We start from the raw sequence: 21688 nt of genomic DNA, 5'->3' as shown, positions 1-21688 counted from the left end.
TCATGTTGCACAAAATAATTGTTTTATTAAAAAAGTTAGAAAAAGCAACCCAAAACCTGTAAATTACATCAAGAACTGTGATGACAACAAATTATTTTAAAAATTGCGGTCTGTATTGTCTGTGAAACCCTCTGTAAATACCATTTGATGTTTTTAACTGTAATGGTGACATAGGGGGTTTCGTAAACTCTTTGTTTCAGTCCTAACCCTGAAGCAACCTGTGGTGGGTGGGAGAAGGGGAGAAACAGAGGGCATGCAGGCAGTAGTAAAATAATTTACTGTAGATTATGGATCCTGGTGGAGGTATGTAAGAACAAGTTAAATAGATGCTCATAGTAACTGCAGCTGTGAATAGTAAAAGATCCTTCCAGAGACTCTGAAAATTGCAAAAGATCTTCTTTTCCCTGGCACTCATCTGGGTGCTACTGTTGTAGCACTCAACTTACAAGATATGTTATCAACCATATGTGATTAGTCAAGGGAAAAATTCCTTGTAAAAACATTGGACTGAAGAACACTAATAAAAATCTAAATGAGATTCCAGGAAAATCAAAACAATTATTTACTTCAAAGATTAAGGAATGGTAATAATACTATGATCTCCTGTACTATTCTCACCTCAATTCTTTGTGAAATCTGTTCTTCCAAATGTGGGCATTTGGGTACTCAGCTACCTAAGGAAGAGCAGGTGTTTTGTAATGAAAGTCACTACTGATCAGTCCGTGGAACACATCCCTTACAGGCTCCACTTATGATGCACTACAGGACAGATGTCTGAAAAAATCTCTTCTCACTCCTCTCCCTGCCTTCTCTCCACTGAGAAAAGTTATATAATTGTGATGCTGGTACCACAAGTGACAATTCCGATGTTAGACACATCTTCAGTTATTGCCAAAATCAGATTTACTAGTTCATTGCTTTCCAGTAAAGGAAGTAAGCTGCTGTAAAGGGAATAGCTTTAATTATTTCTGGATTCAAGACAAGGGAATGCCATGAGGTATTACACTTACAAGAGCAGTCAGAAGTCAAACCTTTTAGAAATTGTGAGTTATATTCCAGTTATTTTAATTTACTTCTAGGGATTCTGTGACTATAAATCTGTTTTGAAACTTAGCATTTAGATAGAGCTTTTAAAGAGAACATTCAACTCACTTAAAATGCAAAAAAACCAAACAAACAAGCAAACAAAAAAAAACTACCTGCCTAAAATGGAGGGCAATCCTTCGCAATCTGCCAATCTGCAGTGCAGTTCACTTACTCTTTCCTTGTTCCATTTGATTAATGGAAGCAATGTATTTTCTCTTCTTCTGCTAGTGATTAATACTTCTCCGTGCTTCTTTGTTTTTGGTGGCAGATTGCTGGGGAGAGATTCCACTGTAAATTATTTTTGATATCAAGTTTTAAATAGGCTTTGCCAGCATACTTATTTTTTGAAAAATACTTCTCAGTTTTCAGCAGTGTATAGCCTAGACTGCCTTCTCTGTCTCTGTCAAAGAGAAGGGGAGTTTAGGAGAGGCCCTTTCAAAGCTCACTTCCATCACTACACCTGACAGTGCAAATTTAAAAAGAACAGCTTGTCTGCGGCTTCCTTCCCCATGTCTGCATGGCAGGTGTGTGGGGCAACAGGAGTAGCAGTCAAAAACTAAATCATAGTTACTGACTGACCTTGGTAAGAGCAATATCTTCTCCCGGGTGCATGGTGTGACTTAAAGCTCTAATGAGTTTTCAGGTAGTAAGGTAATAGTTTGAAGCCATTGATGTGAGTGACACAGAGAAAAGTTGCTCCCTGAATTCTCCTTGGGGAAATACTGTCTCCAGTACTGACTGGGTATAACTCGTGCCACCTGGACCTTGGCACTGATGCAAGCCCTATTTTGAAACATTATTTTGGACTTCTGTCTGTGCTAGTGATTCACACCGTGCCAAGGATGTTCCTGGACACAGGGATGCAATCATCCTTTTCCACTGCTGTAGCTGTCTGTGGATGACTTCTGGATGAAGCTGAATTACCCAGATATCCCTGAGCATTCTGGCATTCAGTACAAGCCAAGGAGCAACAGGGAGTTCATTGTCGCCATTGAGGCGGGACAGGTATGAAAGGACTCCAGTTCAGAAGGCTTGATGATGTGAACACTAACTACTTTATTTCAAATACATCGCTCTTTTATAAAGAGCATCGTGCAGACTAATTTCATTGGTCTTAAAGTAAAAACGTGTCACACCATTGGTGTGCAGTGAATGACGCACAGTAGCAGAACCTATCTATAAACAATGTGAACAACAAGAGAGATAGAGAATTATTTACATTCCTTTGCAACTCTTTCCCAGGCTCTAGCCTGGTTAGAAACTCTCCTTTCTCTATGACTGAGAATATGAGAATACCCATAATTCATGTGCAGCTGACATGCTTTGGAGGAACAGAGACGATGATAATACAAATGGGGACTGCTGTGCACATGCTGGCCTCCAGAAAGAGACATTCAAGGCAAATTCATTTTACTGTAGGATGTCTTGCAAAATATTTCTCCTTGTTGAGTTTTTAGCTTTTTCAGTTCTTACAGTTCTTTGGTTTTTTACTGGTAATAAACTCAACCCATGCTCAGTTTATAGTTGTCTACTGAGATTAGCTGTGAGCATATTTTTTATTATATTTACTTTCACTTAAAAGTTGGAAATGAATACTGAGGTACATGCAGATGTAAACTGGTGGCAGTTTGTCAGCATAGACTCAAGCATGCAAAAATCCTCTTTGCATTGCTCCACCTCAAAGTAAACACTTTGTCCTGAATTCTAACTAAATTTTCACTACTTAATTAACTACCCATTAATTAGACTGTGAGAATAATTTCAGCCAGCAGCTCCTTGCATGGGGACCCTTCCACTCAGAGCTGGTGAAAGGTGATCTTCTTCCTCCTGTGTGAGGAAAAATCTATGCAATCATAAGGACAGCTCCGTGTCCAAACTCAGTCATCACCGAGTGTCCCTTAAATGACCTGAAAAATAAATGGTTTCTCTCATCATTTCCTTACCTTCCAGTCATATTTTTCTCAGCTATGTTTGCCTAAGAACCCAAAATGCAGACATGGTGTGACATTTCCCTAACTCCTTCACTTTCCACAGGCCTTTTACTCCTAGCTGTTGCTGTTGCTGCCAGCTCAATTAACCTCAACAGGAATGTAGTTGTCCCTGTGTGGTTCATCCTGTTCAAGATTAATGAACTGTGCTTTAGACCAAGAGAACTGCTAGTAAAAATTAGGTATCATTTCATTAGAAAATGTTGTACTCCTAATTTATGAAGGAGGTCATCTGAGGACTTGACAGAATTGAGTTTAACTGGAGGAAAATATCCACAGATCAAATATATGAAGTTTGCTAGTTCCTTCTGATCATCACTCTCTCTGTGGACACCTTTTGTCATCAAACATCCTGTTTTCTGTCTCCCTGCCATCAAATCACTGCCAAGGCATCTTGATGGGAAGCATGGAGTAGAGGCAGAAGTCAAATGAAGTCATTTGTGTAGCCACTTGTTTCTTCATCTTTTTTCTGAGTGATCAACACTGTGTATAATAACAAATATGGGCTGCTCAAAATACTGAGGTCATTGCTTCTCCACTTACAATCCAAGAAAATTCCTAGTATTTGTCTTTCATGCTCGTTCTGGGAAACTTTGTAGTCCTTCAGTTTTTCACTAATGCTTGTTTGGTACATTTGAGCAAAAGCTTGGGCAGTACATTAGACATGTTCAGACTCACTTTCTGGATATTAAAAGCAATTTTAATAGACACCTAGACAAAAAAAGTTTACGAGGAACTTGACCAAGAAAGTACTGACAGGCCAGGGTAGTTACAAGGAAAGGGAGACAAAACAGATAAACAACTGTTTTAAAAACAGACTTAAAACAAATTCAAAAAAGACAGTTTTTTTCAAATACTGTTCCTGGTTTGTCATACTCAGCTTTGTTTATTGCTTCAGAACTCTTGACTCTTCCATTATGGCATAGTAATTAGTATCCATCCTGCAGAAAATCAGGTGAACACCATGGCACAAATTTCATATTGCGCCATTGAAAGTGACCATAAAGTAACGAATTGCACAGTTGTCAATCATATATTTTGGTCTTTTATGCTGAAAAACCCTGTGATGTTTGCTACTTGTGTCTCTAAATCATGATGTAATATTTTTTTCTTTGAGAAAATTTATATGGGTCCTTCTAAGTTCTAAAAATATGCCTCTATCTCTCCAAGTAATCATATCCATTCTGGGAAGGAAATACCTATATTAAATAGATTGAATCCAGGTTTTGAATGTAAAACTAAGTCTAATGACTGGATTTTTGATAATATGATACCAAAGGAATTTTTTGTACAATATATTGTAGAGGGCCAGATATCCACCAACCACAAAATATGCAAGTTTGTATTCTGCACATAAAAAGGATAAGAAGTTGAAACATTTGAGTCAAAGTTCTTCACAGTGTTTTGTTTAAGTGCTGGAGCCAGTCGATGTGCTAGCACACATGCTTATGTTACAGTATATGAGAACAGAAAATCAGCTAAGCACAAAAATATGTGTCAGCCATCATTTTTTGGGAGGTGGTACTTTGGTTTTGGTGTACTGAAGTATTATATTTATAGACTCTAAATAAATTAAGTCTTGTCTTCAAATGTAATTACCACAGAAGTAGTGGAAAATGGATTTTTCAAAGCAGCCCAAGGAAACTGGGGACACAGTCCTTAGTAGTCAGGGAAATAATATACTAAGTCCCAGTCCCAGCCTTGAACGTGCCAGTATCAAGGGTCTGTATGGGAGCATTGACACAGGTTTGTTACAAGCTATACAGCCCGCTGAAGTTTCTGCAAGACTAAGAGGTCTCATATAGTGAAATATTTCATATCAACTTCTATTTGTTATGAGAAATAACATGTTTTCTACCTTCTGCAAAATTGCATTTGTTGGGGTTTTTTGGGTTGTTTTGTTGTTTATTTTTTCTCTGAACAGTGTTATGGGCCAAATGCTCAATCCTTTTATGTCAAAGGCAAAGTTTGATTTAAATGAGACCAGAATGCATGGGTATGTGCTAACTCAGATATTTTTAAATGTGTGCCACTTGAGATTGCAGAATAAAACACATGCTCATAAATATTTGGGATTTGTTTGAAGTCAGAGTATGTTTCTCTCTGTGGGCCTATTTATAGCTTCAGGATAAGAAAGTCTTAGGCTTAGTAGCAGGAACTGATGAGTGAGACTTTCACATACTCAGAAGAAAAACATGAGTTGTAATTTTCTGTTTCTTCAGACTAAAGAAAATTCATGAGTCTTGTAGCTGGAATATAAAATTAATCCTGCTTACTTAGGAGAACCTTCATCACAATGCAGGTTTTCCACTTGAACCACAGTATCTGTAGTACTCAAAGAAGTCAATTCTCGCAGAATATTTTTTCATCTGTCTTTGTCTCTTGTTAAAACAGACCTTTGATTTTGCCAGTGACTAAGATTAGATTGTAATGTAATATTTTAATATTTTTAGTTTTTATTCTGTTGCTATATTAAGACCAGAATCACAAATGGATTTTTTTTGAATCCTGAAGTGTTCCCTTTATTATTTTTTTTACTGCTGGAGTCCTGTTCTATACAATATCAGCAATCAACTTCTATGCCAAAGCCAAGCAGTGACAGTTGCAATAATGAATATTTGCTGTGGGCCACTGGCATGAAAATAGCACAGTGCTGCAAGCCTTCGTCACCAGAAACAAATCTTCCATTTGACTGTGGCTGAATTTCCAGCTCAATTTTAGAACATTTATAATTGAAATAGCTCTTAAAGCACTGTCATAATATAGTCTTAAGAAATGCTGATTCAGTCTACAAGGCACGAGCTCAAATGCCTTCCTACTTTTTTTTGGTGTTTTTCCTTGTTTGTTTGTTTTTTTAATCCCTTATACCTTTAATGCTGTACCCTGTATTTATGGCACTGAACTCCAGAGAGGCAGCAACGCTGTAAAATATTCAAAGGGACCCATGCTGGTTAGGTTAGAAGTTCTTGTGAGAAAAGGAATTGAATTGCCTCTTTGTAAGCTTACTTGACAGCTTTTAGAATGTTTTATCCTTAATCTCTGCTGAAAATTCTAGTTTATATGAGCATGAGCAGCTTTGCATCTTTAAATGTGTCATTTATTTTACATGGTGAACTTCAATGGCTTTCTATTTATGTTTTAATGTCATTAATGTATTTGCATTAGTAGAATATGAAATGTAATCATATAGGGCAACTCTTAAAAATGCAGAATATATGCACTGAACTTTGATTTTTCTTTTTTTTGAGATGAGGAATATGCTGATGACCTTTACCATTTTTAACTTTTATATACTATGCTGCTTTCATTCACGCATCTCAAAATACCCTCAAAAGATTCAAAACAGCTAGCATGATTGTATTTTCTTTTTGCTTGTATATGATTGCATAGTGAAATATTCAATCAGCATAGATAGAGAAGGTCAGATACTTGAAGCAGAATAAAGTCTGCTGTTATTTTAGCTTTTATTATTTTAATTCATGCATTGCCTCAGGTTTTCCTAAGGAAAGTAAAGAAATTATCATCTACATTTTGCTTAGGGCTAAATCCTGACCCTTACACTGCAAAGCTGGCAATGGTGATTGCTGTACATTTCTAATTTCCTGCGAGATTAGAATGGGCACCAACTTTGCCATCAATCCTGAGAGAATGTTCATGTCCCTTTCCCCTACCTGGGCCATCTGCCCCTTGCCCTCCATGTCACCCAGAGAGTACATTGGCTAAACCAACAGTAGTACCAGGACGCAGAATATGATGTTTTAAAAGCAGTGTTAATGCTTATAAAGCAACGGGGTTTGGATTGAGATTGAGCTTTTGAGGAAAATAATTTCATTGCAGTAATTTTTGACTGAAGGAAAGCTAATATTCAATGGATTCTCTGGAATGGAAAAGGAGTGACTAGTTAGCTTTACAATTTTATGGACAGATCTTCAAGGACTTTATTTTTTCATCAGTTTCTCAACAAAATGCTTAGTATTTCAATTTTTTTTTTTTCCTTTTGAAACCTTATTTTTAAAAAAATTATAAATAAGAAGAGACTATTCAGCAAGATAAACTCCTTTCTTCTGCACTGATATTTGACATCCCCAGTACCTTCAGGATCTGACAACCTTCAGGCACTCTTTCAGGAAAAATAAAACCAAACTGTGATTTGACCTTGAGTAGGACTCTATTTTTTGCTACATGTTTTAATGCCTGTCAATACATAGAATATTCACATGAAAAAAACTTCTTTCTTGGATTTAAGAATGATAATTTTTAAAAACCCTCTGGGAGAGTATGTACTAACATGACAAAATATACAATGAATAGAACCTAATAGAGCTTAAAGGGTCATATTCTCACTGACTGAAAGGGAATCATATTTGTGTAGATATTTGTTCAGCCAGCTTCAAGTCCCCCAGTAGGAAATATTTCTGAATCTGTGTAGGTAGGTTATTCCCAGGCTTCATAAACTTTAATATTAGAAACAATTTCCTCACATCTAATCTAAGTCTCTCTTGATGTAATCCAATAGTCCTTGTTCTACTAGGAGGGATGAGGGAGAAGAGTATATTCTCTTATTTTTAGCTACCTTCTACAGATATGAAAAACATTGTCAGTGCTTGCCCTTTTTCTTCCATATTCACAGTTCATGTTTTCTAAACTTCTAATTTATTTTGACTCCCTCCATTGCAAACCCTCTCTTTTTGCTTTGCATTTGTATTGCTTCTTTTTAATTATTGCTAATTTTTAATTAACAGCAAAGCAAGTAATTTTGGGTTTGGTTTTTTTTGTTGGTTTTTTTTTGTTTTGTTTTGTTTTTTTTTTTGACATTGCTGTCCCCAGGCTGGACACAGGGCCTTCAGAGCTGATCAGAGAAGGAAAAAATACCTCCTAAATCTTTTGCTTTGCAATTTCAATGGGGTGGGGACCTGGTTTATAGCACAATGATAGAAGAGATCTGCGTTTATCATGTCTGCTACCGAAAGATTATTCTGAAAACCAAGCAAATAAACAAAGAAAACAAAAAAAAAAAAAAAAAAAAACCAATAAAACTTTGCCAAATGCAGTGCTGGGGTTGTCGTTCATCATTCTATGTTAATAGATCAGATTAAACCTACTGAGTGTGGATTCCTGCAATTGTCTTTACTGAAAAGCATCTAATTTTCTAAACTGTTTCTTCACTGCATTAAAATAGTTTTGAATCTGGTTTCTCAGTGTGTTTGCCTTGCTTCAAATTTGATAATGCCTGCCAAGCTATTAGGAATGTTCTCCATTAACAAAGTTTTTGAACAGTATTAGTCTGCAACGCACCACTGTGGTATCAGATAGTTGTGTCCCTCCACAACCAAGCAAGTACTTAGCTCTCTAAGTTAAAGAATTGCTATTTTGTCTATTCTGATGGAAGGCAATAAATAAAGTAAATAAATAACACCAAGTGATGTATAAAACCAAAATGAGCTATGCTGGAAAGTACCCAAATCCAGGCATATTTCAGTAAAGTAACTAAGATTTTTTTTTTTTAAAGCTACTTAGTAGGCTTAATATGATAAAATATAGTGTTGCAAAGGCAGAACAACTCCTGTCCTTTGTCTCCTTCTCGTGTCCCCTACCCACCACTTTCTTCACTGCCTTCACTGCTGCATTTTGCTGTCCTCCACCATGCTAAGTACTTAACAACCACATGATACTGACATATCCAAGCATCATGTATCAATGATTCAAACTAAAATATTGTGTATTTTCTTTCTCTTTCATTTGATAACTACAGGAAAACCACAAGTTCTTAGCTGCAAGAAATAAGATGTCAGATTTAGATATATATCTTGCTTGTAATCTTTCCAACTGATAGGCAGACTAAAAATGTTATTAGTGTTTGTTTAGGTCTCAGATATGGAATGTTGTATATTTAGTTACTGTTATTAGCATGTATCATTATTATGCAATAATGGATAACAATGTGTACTATGTATTTATATTGCCTTCATTCTTTTAGTGTTGGTGTTGGGAAAAAATCAAGTGAAGTATCTATTTCTTCTTTTTTTTTACTAGATATAAAGGCCAATTTTTTTCATTTTCGTTTTATTAGTACAAGATGTTAAAACTTTAGCTTGGCTACCCAATTAGAATAAGTATTATTTGTTACTATGGCTGTTTATGCATCTGAAGTTGTGTGTATAAATTTAAACTGCCTGCTGACCTGGTCATTTACATGGCCTCTTTTATTACATTTTTCTTCTGTTTTATAGTACATTCTTAATGACCTTTTTGCTCAGTTTATGAGTTCTGTGTGAGCAGACTGCAGGAGACAACACATGGTTTTCTAATACATGCGAGTACTGTATTTTGTAACCACACGAGAAACAAAGAAAAAGGTCAGGTTTAGTTCATTACCATTAATGAAACCATCACCAGAACAATCTGCCTCTCTGTGTCATCACAGCACTGGTCACACCAAACACCAAAGGTCACACGATTTTTTTCTGTTTGTGCTCATTTCTTTCCATCTCCTCTCTTTGCCCACAGACACTAACACAGGGACACCAGCAATATCAACGACGACAACCGTGGAAATCCGGAAGAGCAGTGTTATGACAACTGAGATCACCTCTAAAGTGGAGAAAATCCCCACAACAGCCACGAGCAGCAGCACTTGCCCTTCCGTTGAGACTGAGGAAGAAAAAGCAAAAAGACTGCTGTACTGTTCACTATGCAAAGTCGCTGTCAACTCTGCCTCACAGCTGGAGGCGCACAACAGTGGTGAGATGGAGCAGTGCTTGCTTGCGTCCTTTTTTTTATCCCTTCTGTCTCAAGAGCGCTGCAATTATCTTCCCCTGAATAGATTAGATCTCTTGCAGCAGGGGACAAAGAGGTGGCAGAAAACTGGCAATTACATGGAATTCATTAGCTATTAAAGTATAAAAATGACAGGCAAAGAGGCCTTCAAAAAAGAGAAAGAAAGGAATTTATTGCAAGTTGCAGATTTTCTTACACTTTAGCCTTTGCAGCTTCAAAATCTTATTGAGCTAAATGGCAGCTCGACTTCATTACCTTTGGTGTTCAGAGTTTGCATAGTTTTGCTTGTGCCAACTAGCAAAATGAGAGTGAATGCCATTAGCTTTGTTTGAAACGTAACAAATTAAGGCTAAAAGAGAGAGCATTAGTCAGTCAGAGTTCAAGGATGGGAGTTAGAGTTCTTAGCTCCATATTGTCTGTTAATAAACAGCTTGTTAAAATTATGTATATTTTCCCTTTGTTTTCATCAACTGATAGCAGCTGCTGCATGAGAGTTGAATGGATTGCCTTCCTCCATCTTTTTTAGGTTTTAAACTTTTTATTGCCATTAGAGCTAGTAGCATCAGTAAGTTTCCACAATAGACATCCACCATTCATAGTCACTATTTTAGCATGTTATTGATTAGCTCTGTGGTGGGTGGGGTTAAAAGATCTAAGGATTTGATATGGTGACAGTGACCACCTATAGCCATCTTACAGAAAATTCCTGATCTGGGATGTCAGGGGCTATGTCTTACTTAGCAAGGGTAAGTAGAGTTCATAGACAGAAGGAGAATGTTAGGTTTTAAATGTTGAGACAGTGATAATATACCTAGAGCAAAGTGATCAAAGGTTTTATGATTCAATTAAAAAATAAATAACTTTGACATATCTATAGAACTCAGAATGGAAATTATAACTTCTTGGCATTAATGAGAAACAAAATTCCATCAGTTTTTGGATGCTGTTTACTATTTGCCAGATCTTCAGCTGGTGAAAGTTCAACTTCAAGCTGTACCCTTTTCAACTATTTAACTTCATATGAGAGTTAGACTCTATTATGATCAGGCTGAGAGCCAATACACTATTCTGAATATTTAAACACAACCTCCCAAGTTTTTGCTGCCTGTGCTGATAAATTGTGTGTGCTCACACACATGCATTTTTTTACAACTCTCTGAGGATGCATACAGCAATTAGTAGTGGAGTGGTGGTTTTGTATGCAGTAGTTAGTCCATAATCATCACAGACTACCTGTGTGGGAGTCAACAATGTAAGAAACTGTTCAGTCTGAATAAAGGTGAAGCAACAGAACACCAGTGTTCTCTATGCAACCTTTATTTACAAAGGAAAAAAAAAAAAGGTAATTGAATTTTTCTCTCATATATGTTTCTCATATGTTTTGGTTTCTGTCCAGGACATTAATGATCCATAGGTTGCTTCCAGGAACCTCTTCCCCTTTCTGGTTTAGCGAGTAATTAGTTAATTACAGATTTAATTATAAGCTACCTAGACATACTGTTTATCAATCTGTTCAGGAGGAATACAAATCAAAGCCAACTACATCTTTAATAGCTAAATTACCTTTATTTTGTAACTACAATTCAGGTCTTATTAGCAGCAGGAGTTAATGAGAAAAGTCACACACATTTAACTTCACATCAGGGTACCTGACTGTGCTGCTACTTTCTGGTCTGGTTGCTTTGTTCTAGTGCATTACCTATAGGTATGGAATTTAGTAAATAAATATCAGATGTGAAGTCCTGTTACATTAGTATGAATCTGATACAGACCAACACAGTCGTATTCCAAGGATAGCACATGGCACCAAGCTGAGGCTCATATGATTTTATTTCAAAAATAAAATAAAACAATGAATGCAACCCAATTGCCAAAGTTGTTTCTGTTTCCCATTTCTGTTGTCTCCAGGGACTAAGCACAAAACTATGCTGGAAGCTCGGAATGGAAGCGGAACCATAAAAGCCTTTCCCCGGGCAGGCGTAAAAGGCAAAGGACCTGTGAATAAAGGAAACACAGGCCTTCAGAACAAAACATTTCACTGTGAAATATGTGATGTGCACGTAAACTCCGAGACACAACTGAAACAGGTACTTGGACAGCTTGTAGAGTGACAATCTTTGACTGTTCTTTGTTTTCATGGTGGTAAAGTACCAACACAGTCAGCACATGTCGATATAGCAGTTTGTGTCCAAATGGAACTCACAGTTTTTTCCATTGTACATGGCTGCAATGTTGATTGATTGATTGATTATGATTTTCCCTTGCATGGAATATGTCTTCTCAAAAGCTCTCAATTATACACATTTGGTAAAGAGTTATAGAAGGTGTAGCACGTTACTGTCTTTAGACTGCTAGAATTTTCCTGAGCTAATAAACTCTGCCATTTCATGTACTGCATGATATTTGTCTTGACAAAGATGTGAAGGTGGATGCAGCCACTACTTTCACAGAATACTAAATAACCCACTTAGAAATGTGGGATGGAGAGGATTTCTAATATTTTTATCAATGTTTCACTCTAACTCAGAAGCATGACCTCTAAATTGCAATTACACTAACTTATGTTCAGTCATTCTTCAGATGATCAAAGCTTTCTGAAAAATACTTAGTTTAATTCCATATGCCTATTGGAATTAAATACTTGTAAAGGAGCTTTACAAGAACGAAGATTAATTCAATAATGGACAATAGCAATACTCATTCTTCTGGTCTCAGAGAAAAAGTCCAGTTTTATGTCTTTTTATTGTGATTATTCTCTTGAAAATGAAAATCAAAGTAAAAAAAGAATTCTGAAAAAGGTCTCTTACTTCTAATACTGCAAGATATACTGTGTAGTAAGATGCTTTAAAAATCTCATAGATCTTATCAAGAAGATAATGGATTTCATGCATTTTTTTCCACTGTCTCTTAGTCTGCTATGTACCCATCTCAGAAGGATCTCCAGGCAGCTTAGGGATTTAAACAATTTTATGACCTTATATTCTTCCCCAAATAGGGGATGCTTTAGTCTATAATATTCTTTAAAAACTTTCTATCAGCAGCCAATTGAATTTGATGGGTGCTTTATAGAGTTAGAGAGGAGTTTTTCAAAGTCTTTAACCTGACTCAAGTCCTGCTGAAGTTAAAAAAGGTGGGAAAATATTTAACTGTAGTGGAAGCAGAGCTGAACTTAGGACTGATGAAACTTACAGTCCCCAATATGTGGTGCACAAAAGATCGTACAAACTTTAAAAGACTCTAGTCCATTTCATTATTGAATTAGTCAAAGTAATGCTGCTGTAGAGCAAAAGCCTTTCATATTGGAGCAGTAATCCTGTGTAAAGCAGAACCTGAAGTGATCCATTTTGGAACTATCAACTCTCATCCTTTTTTTTCTTTCTGCCCTCCCTGCCCCCGCCCCCCCCTCTCCCGCCCCCCACCCCCCCCCAATATATTTTAACAGCACATAAGCAGTAGAAGGCACAAAGACAGAGCTGCTGGGAAACCACCTAAACCTAAATACAGCCCTTACAACAAACTCCAAAAGGGAACACATCCTCTAGGGGTAAGCCAATCACCCTTTTTTATTTGACTTTTATTTTAATCCTGATGGATAGGATTTTTAGAAACTGTAAGTGGGAAAATGCTTAGAAGGAGAGTAATAGTGTAAACCATTCAAGTATTAAGTACATGAAGGAGCCACTGGAAACCCACAAGGGATTTTTTTATATACTTTAAGTTGTGTTTACTACAGCCTGTGGACCCCTGCTTTTGTAGCTACTCTGAAAAACCTCAGGAAAGAAGTTAATTGCAAGGGTCACTAGAGAGCAAGAGACGGAAAAAACCTCCAGATGTCAAACAGGATTTTTCTAGCTTTCACCAAGGACAATAGTGATGAAATAACTAAATAAAACTCTATAAAATATAAACCATTCATTCTATTCTTATTTAGAGAATTGTTGAGATAACAAGTGAAACAATTAAAAAAACCTGTGTCTTCTTCCATTTGACTGTTTCAAAATGGTTCTGGTCACATTTTCAACTGCCAAGATAAACTGTCTGAAACACAGCTCTTACTAGCTCCAAAAGCTGATTTTTTTTTTTTTTAATAAAAAAACCTAGGATGCTGCCACTAGTTAAGATGCAGCATAGTGAAACATCAGACTATTATCTTCTCCATCAGTTAAACTGCATGAATGAGTCCTGCATTTTGGCCACAATAATCCCCTGCAATGTTATAGGGTGGGGAAAGTGTGGCTGGACAGTTCCCAGCCAGCCAGCAGTGTGCCCTGGCAGCCAAGAAGGCCAATGGCATCCTGGCCTGTGTCAGGAATGGTGTGGCCAGCAGGAGCAGGGAGGTCATTCTCCCCCTGTACTCAGCACTGATGAGGCTACACCTTGAGTGCTGTGTCCAGTTCTGGGCCCTCAGTTTGGGAAGGACACTGAGATGCTTAAGCACGTCCAGAGGAGGGCAATGAGGCTGGTGAGGAGCTTGGAACACAAACCCTGTGATGAATGACTGAGGGAGCTGGGGTTGTTCAGCCTGGAGAAAAGGAGACTCAGGGGTGACCTTCTCGCTCACTACAACTTTCTGAAAGGTGGCTGTAGTCAGGTGGGGGTTGTTCTCCCGCTCCAAGCAGAAACTGACAGAAGGAGAGGACAGTCTCAAGCTGTCTCAATGAAAATATAGGTTGGATATTACGAAAATTTTTTTCACAGAAAGAGTGATAAAGTACTGGAATGGCCTGCCTGGGGAAGTGGTGGAGTCACCATCCCCAGTTTAGAAAAAGACTGCATGTGACACTTGGTGCCATGGTTTAGTTGAGGTGTTAGGGCATGGGTTGGACTCAACCAGTCAAGAGACTTGAAGGTCTCTTCCAATCTAGTCACTCTGGGAATTCTGTGAATTTTATATCTGCTGCTTTGTAGGGTTTTATAAATGGCTCTGGCAGAGGGAGGATGTTGATTCATTGTCCTCATAGAGATTAGCCCCTTATGCCTTGACCATCTTCTCTGATACAGGCACAATATGGAGCTTTCTTTTTTTCTGTGAAAACCCATTTCTCTTTACATTGAGTTAAACCTTGGGCAGCAGAAACTTTATCCTTGTTGGGGCAGCCCTCATGAGTGGCATATTCATGCAGGATTCAGTTGTAGAATAAAGCAGTGCACCATTATGGTAGATCTACTAATAGGGAAATAGCCCCATAGGGTTTCTCAGTAATCCACAAGAAAGATCAAGGTCTCCAATACAAACTGTACTGAAAGGAATAGAAAATATGTAATGGGGTAAGTAGGATATGGAATCTGGAAAGCCTTTCTGACAGGATTGTAATTCCTTCAGGAAATTCATTATTTTTCAGGGGATGAAAACAACTATTACACTGTTGTTGTGGTTGTGCACAGCTCTCTACCAATTTATATAATGATGATTTCTGAGAACTCCAGCCAAGGTTCAGGACAAATAACAGCAGTGTGTACTTTTCCTTCTCCCTCAATCCCAATTGCTCACAATATACAGGTCAGGCTAGAGGGCAAAAGGGATTTAAGAAGGAGAGAAAAAAACTAGCAATAAATGAACAGATACATGTAGTAGAATTGTGGCTTCAATAAGAAAGGAGAGACCAGTTCTCCATTTAGTCATTTTGGTTTTGAATATAAAAACTGCAGGAATTGTTGTCACTTTAAGTGCAGAATAGCACAGCAACAAGCCAACTAATTTCACCTTTAATTTAATGCTCTTTCTTTACTTTTCCTTTATTCCCCCTCTCTAGCTGAAACCAGGAATGCTCCCCATTAATATTTCAAGTTATTTGTCCCTTAGTTTGCTTCATTGGAAATGAAAAAAGTAATGGTTACTTTACTCCTAATGTTGACCTGTGAGTAAATTAGAGGTTAGAAATGAATGTGCAAAGTACTGCATATGTTAAGTATTACTAGTTTTGCAGCTACCTTGAAATCAGAATCATGTTGATAAGCTAACTGAAAAGCTATCTAGCTAGAAATAATCTGGTAATTTAATTAGAAGTACCTGATGCCAATAGGTATTGGGAAAAATTAAAATCCTCTATCTATCTGGCCACTAAAGAACCAACAGACCTTTGGGAATATGGTGATAGTGTAATGATGAAACTCAGTTGTGGTTCATGCCAGAGTACTCCTGCCCTTAATTTCTGATGATTCACTCACTAGGGTTCTGTTTGTCAGAGTGATATTATACAAGTTAATGACTTGAAAATCCCTTTCAAGTCAAGAATGAGAAATTGTGTTTTCCTGTAAATAAAAAGTGTCCGTGTTTGCCCTGAGATGTACTACAGCATGGTACATGTATTCTGTATATTCAATACCATGTATTCAGGTTTATGCCTTTTGCAAGAGTCCTCAGGTCATGCTAGGACACAGACCCACCAAAAGTCCTTCAGACACAATGGGAACTCTTCTTTGTCAGTAAATGAAGTTTCTAGTCTTATCTCAGAGTTATAAAAACAGGACTGCAAAGGTATTCAGGCTCGGGGCATCTCATTAGAAATGTGAAATTCTACTGAAAACTGCAGAAATCTCTAGAGACTACTCTGACGGTCATTTGTATGCATCCCAAATGTGAATTTTCTTAAACATTACTGAACCTCATGTGACTATTTTCAGTCTTGGAGAAACTTCAGGGTTTGGGGGTTTTCCCTTTTTTAGGAAACTCTAAATGAAAGGTTTTTTTGATTTGTATTTAGTAGTCCACAAGAAAATCAAGTTATGATTTAAAATGTTTTTTAGGAAAAAACCTCAGTGACAGGAGCCGAAATATCATAATTTTGCAGAATACTACTTTTTTCACACTCTGAACAGTATCTTAGTGGAAAACAATTGAAAATGCAGCAAAATTATATGGGGCAGCACCCATTTAAACACGTGATTTTCATAACTCATGAAAGATAAATCTGGTTTATTTGCTTGTTATTAGAAGAGGGAGTAAATGAGGAGCTATATGGAGATCTTTATTTTAAGTAGATCTTGCAACCTAATGATTAAAACAAAAGTATCTTGTAAGACCAAGGAGTAAGATAAGTTTTCATTCTGCTCTGGTCTCTACATTAAGCTGTTCAGACGGAGATCTATTAATTGATATCTGATTTTTCCTTGTTTAATTGTTGCAGGGTACATGCAGCTTTGCTTTGGTGCAGATTCCCCAGTCTCATTTTAGATTTACTTTGATTTCTAATCTCATATTAAATTATGAGTGTCAGCAATAAGGCGTGAACACTGGAACTCTTTGTCCCCAGCCAAATCCTTGTAGCTTGTCCATTGGGGAGGTCATATCACCAATTACAAGGCTGTATCTCAGAGAGTCAGTAGCCACCATGAGCCTCTCTTGCTTGATTCTGCATATATAATCTTAAATCAAGCTCCCTCTCATGTAGCTAATATGAACAAATTATGTGTCTCTGTTTGTTTTCTCTTCTTCCCCACAGGTAAAATTAGTATTTTCAAAGGAACCTTCAAAGCCGATGGCCCCAAGAATTTTACCAAATCCGCTAGCAGCTGCAGCAGCAGCTGCCGCTGTGGCTGTGAATTCCCCCTTCAGTCTTCGCACAGCCCCAGCAGCCACCCTTTTCCAGACTTCAGCACTTCCTCCAGCACTCCTACGACCAGCTCCTGGGCCTATACGGACCACCCACACTCCTGTGCTGTTTGCTCCTTACTGAACTCCAAACAGGAATTAATTGTACTGCAATAATTTTTCAAATCAAAAGACAAAAAAAAAAATGAAAATCAAGAACATGAACTATGCAGTGTTTATTTATAGTTTAAAGTATATATGAAGAGCCAGAACTTTTGATAGAGAACCGAACAAATTCTGAAAGGGGGAATGGGTGGTATTTTCTCCAGATAAGAACATTTCTCTTGAGCATTGATCGTTTTAGAACTGATCTCCAGCATTGACTTGTAGTGACGTATAAAACTTACAGAGCCTTTTGACTGTGCATTTTGGCACATATTTCCCTGCAATGTCTTTCCTGCTTTATGAAACAACTTACAAATTTGTCTAAAGGGCATTAACTGGTTCCAATGTATATAAAATACTTTATTCTGTAGATTAAAGAAGAAGGAAAAAAAAAAAAGAAACACTGTGAATAGTAGTACCCTTACCAATCCTCCTGCCAAATCAGCAGTTACTGGGTATTTATCTGAACAAAAGTAGATACAATAGATGTCTTGTAAAACAGTAGTATTGTGTCTCTATCTATGCCACTAGGTTTCTAACTGAGTTGCAAAAGATAAAAAGAACAAAATTATGTCATTTTGGTAAGTAGTCAAAAATTATTACAATAATGTGGAGCTGTTCCTGGTGAGCAAAGTTTTTCTCACTCACGGAAGAATGAAAATAATCTAGATTAGGGCAAAGAAAATTATAAAGAGTATCTAGTGGGGGAAAAATAATTCAGATGCTGTACACAGCAGAATGGGTCAAATGTTTATTTAACTGAGAATGTATGTGTACACTGTGTGTTTATTCAAAAAAGTGTAATACATACATGATAGATCAAAGTTTCAGACATGACAGTGGAAAACAAAAAATATGATCTTGTCATGAAACAGGCCTGACACTTCAGTGTTGAGCAGAGGGAAGAAACAAATCAGTTACACAGAATCATAACTGACAAATGAAAAACAGGAGAGAAATCCTGGTCTCATTTAAGTCAGTTTAAAGTTCCTTCTGACTGCAGTGTAGCCAGAATTTCATCCCAAGAATGGCACATATTCATTTTATATCACACCAGTGGGAGTGTCTGTAGATACAGGTAATATTTTTTGCAATAGGCTTAGTCTTAGCAAAGACAGACTTATTCCATTGTTTTATTTCCTATTGATGTGATATAAAATGTCTTAATATACCTATAAAATGTAAACAGTGACACATGAGATACATATTACGGGATAACTGCACATCATGGGTTTGGAACAAATACAACTTTTAGGATCTCAAGGGACCCTTGAATTCTGTAGCTGACCGTGATGTATGGACAGCTTAAAGCCTTATATATTTACTGTGAGGCTTAAAGGGGTTGACTGTGTCCCTTTAAAGTAAGATTTATCAGGGGTATATATAGATATATTGTATAGATGTTAGAGTAAGAAAAATAACTTATAAACAGAAAATCTACTATATAAAATAATTATATAACCATTGATTTCACATGTGGGTCATTAAGTGGTAAGTAACAAACAACAGAGAAAAAAAAATAGACTTTTTGAATCTGATCCTTGCTGCCTGCTTTTTCCCATAGGGAGCTGAAAAGTATCTATTAATATTATGGAGTGTGCTGCTGAGTCACATGCAACCACTCTGATGTGTAGCTAAGTGAAATGCCTACTGTACATTTAGGCAGAATAAAATTTAAAAGCATAATTTAAGTTTAGATGGGGAAATTATTTGAAAGATTTCATTAAAAGCCAGTAATGCAAAATATTGACCATGTGGTTGCTATATAATGCTGCCTGTGGTTATTGCAGACAGATGGGAGATATAGAGGATGGGAATATACAGCACTTTTGATTGCAGTTCATCAGTGAGCCTTCCATATTACATTCGTATTTGCCATTTTTTAAACCTCTCCGCATTTAGATTTTATAAAAAATATATAAAGAGAGAGAAAGAAGAGGTTCCATGGATATCTGTGTCCGAAGAATTCCAAAGAGATGCATTTATTTATCTAGAAATATTAAAATAAGTTCTGTGTTATGTATTTGTATTTCATCCAGTTTATTTGCAAACGTTTGTGCCTTGAAATTAAATGAGCTTTTGTTTATATTTAATTCACACCTATGTAGCCATGAAAAAGACATGATGGTTATTCCAGGGCTAATACCAGCTGGATTGCTATGGCCTAACTTTCAAATCAACAATATGAGTAAGTTCCTGAAGCCAAGTTTAAACATCTAAATATCTAGGGGCTGACATTTAAAAGGGCTCTCTACTCTACAGCTCCCAGTAAAGAGGCAGTAAATAAGCCAGCCTTCAAAACCTGCTCCTCACACTCAATTTAGAAATTTTTTCATTTTATTCGGGTACATGAGATAGTAAGATTCAGAGGACTTGTTCTTTTAAGCCTGCTTTCAACCTTACATATTTGGAAGTTTGCAGAAGCTGTAGTGCCACTGCCAGCTGCATTCAGATTCCTCCTTGAAAAGGGCAGCAGCTTTCAAGCTGTGCTCCATGAACGACCACTTGTTTCCAGAGCCTTTTGTAAGATGCTGGGTAAGTAGGATCTTGCTAAAGGAGCAGAGGAGTACTCACATTTTGGGAAGGTAGAAGGTCTGGGCAGGCTGTCTTTTTCTCCTGAGGAAGCAGGCAGATGGGAAAATGGGAGACAGACAAATATCCTGAAGGCTCTTATGCACAGCCTTCTGGTGCATGGTCACCTGCTGTACATCCTGCCATATTGTTGAGATGCAATCAAAATCAACAGGCTGATCCTTGCCAAAACGTGGCCTGTGGCATGTATGGAGGCACAGTACTAAGAGCAGAGTTCATACAAATTTTGCTAGAGATAAAAGAGTGTCATTTCAACTACTTACATCAGCTAATTTGCAATGACACCTTCAGTTTTCTTGGACCTCTTTTGTCACAGTGCTCTATGGAACAAGTTTTTGTTCACTCAAGTCTCTTTTAAAGTTCAGCTGTAAACAACAAACTGAGCTCTTTTTGTCTCTTACTCACTACCTAATAAAGGATAAAGCCTAAATGTTAGAATGTATAGTGGATTTTCTGTGCCTTGCTGCTCCACGCCCCTCTTGGTCAGTAACAAGCCAACATACCCAGGATACCAGCCCAACAGTTCTATTTTATATATATATATATATATATATATATTTATGTCAAGGAAAATACTGGCCCAGCTGTCTGATGGGGCAAAGAGAGCTTCTGGTCAAGGGTATGTCTACAGCAGATGACAGAGGACGTAGCAAACAGAAGACACTTTACACCTACTTGTCAATACATTTTGTGTGGAGAGCACTATTAAAGAAAAATATGCCATCATGTTTCATATTGCCGTAACACTCCAGGGCCAAGAGGAAGCCTAAAGCACAAGGAAGCAGATCATTTCATCGAAGACACAGTCACTCACTGGAATAAGAATGTGAAATAAGCCTGCAGGGAAGTGGCTGGGTAATGAACTCAGAAAAACAATCAGGTTCAGGGATGTTTTCTTAAGTTCTATTCAAAGTGTTAAAGAATAACTATTCTGTTGTGACCCAAAGAGATGGTATTTTTGTGGGAGGTATATATATATATTTATATTTTTATGCTATCTGCATTTTTTCCAACTACCTATGGCTTCAAACCTTTGTTCTGAAGGATCATCATTGCTCTGAACCATGAAATTAGTAACCTTCTTGAAAACTGCTGTGAAAGTTGATGTGAGAGGTCAGTAAGCAAATGGTATAAATATGATGATCTAAAATGAAAAGGACTGACCATGTCAAGAAATATTGTATTTGAAAAGTATAAATCTTTATTTTAAGATAAATTATATAAAATGATATAAAATTAAGAATAGCTAAATAAAGTAATAAAACTAGAAGAATTACATCTGTCATTTTAGTACTGAAATATTACAATTGGCTCTACATTTTAAAAGTTTAAAGAACTTTCTAGATGTCAAATCAATGCCAGGATGCTGTTGGTACATTTAATGTCTCACTTCATTTATCTTCTGTTTGTATCAGGAGTATGAATGGACCTGCCTTTAGTCACTTTTGATTAATTGCCAAAGATACAGTAGCATATTGCCCCATATTCCCTGAAAAGTGAAATCATGCTGCTTAGGAGGCCCTGTTTCTGCATTTCACTTCCCATAAAC

At 37.0% G+C, this 21688-nt stretch overlaps 1 protein-coding gene across 6 annotated transcripts in view; it reads left to right on the top strand.

The window, feature by feature from the left end:
- Window positions 1-20577, top strand: part of ZNF385D (zinc finger protein 385D) — a 422931-nt gene extending 402354 nt beyond the window's left edge. For all 6 annotated transcript variants that reach the window (XM_030264974.4, XM_030264971.4, XM_030264973.4 and 3 more), the window contains 4 exons: window positions 9582-9815; window positions 11760-11938; window positions 13294-13395; window positions 17294-20577. In XM_030264974.4, coding sequence (XP_030120834.1) covers window positions 9582-9815; window positions 11760-11938; window positions 13294-13395; window positions 17294-17527 — 749 coding nt within the window. In that variant the 3' untranslated portion in view covers window positions 17528-20577. The remainder of the gene's footprint in view (window positions 1-9581; window positions 9816-11759; window positions 11939-13293; window positions 13396-17293) is intronic.
- The last annotated feature ends 1111 nt before the right edge of the window (window positions 20578-21688 follow it).

This window comes from Taeniopygia guttata, chromosome 2, assembly GCF_048771995.1.
Source record: "Taeniopygia guttata chromosome 2, bTaeGut7.mat, whole genome shotgun sequence".
Lineage (NCBI taxonomy): Eukaryota > Metazoa > Chordata > Aves > Passeriformes > Estrildidae > Taeniopygia > Taeniopygia guttata.
Note: the sequence above shows the minus strand (reverse complement) of the source record. Positions and strands in the feature narration are given on the sequence as shown.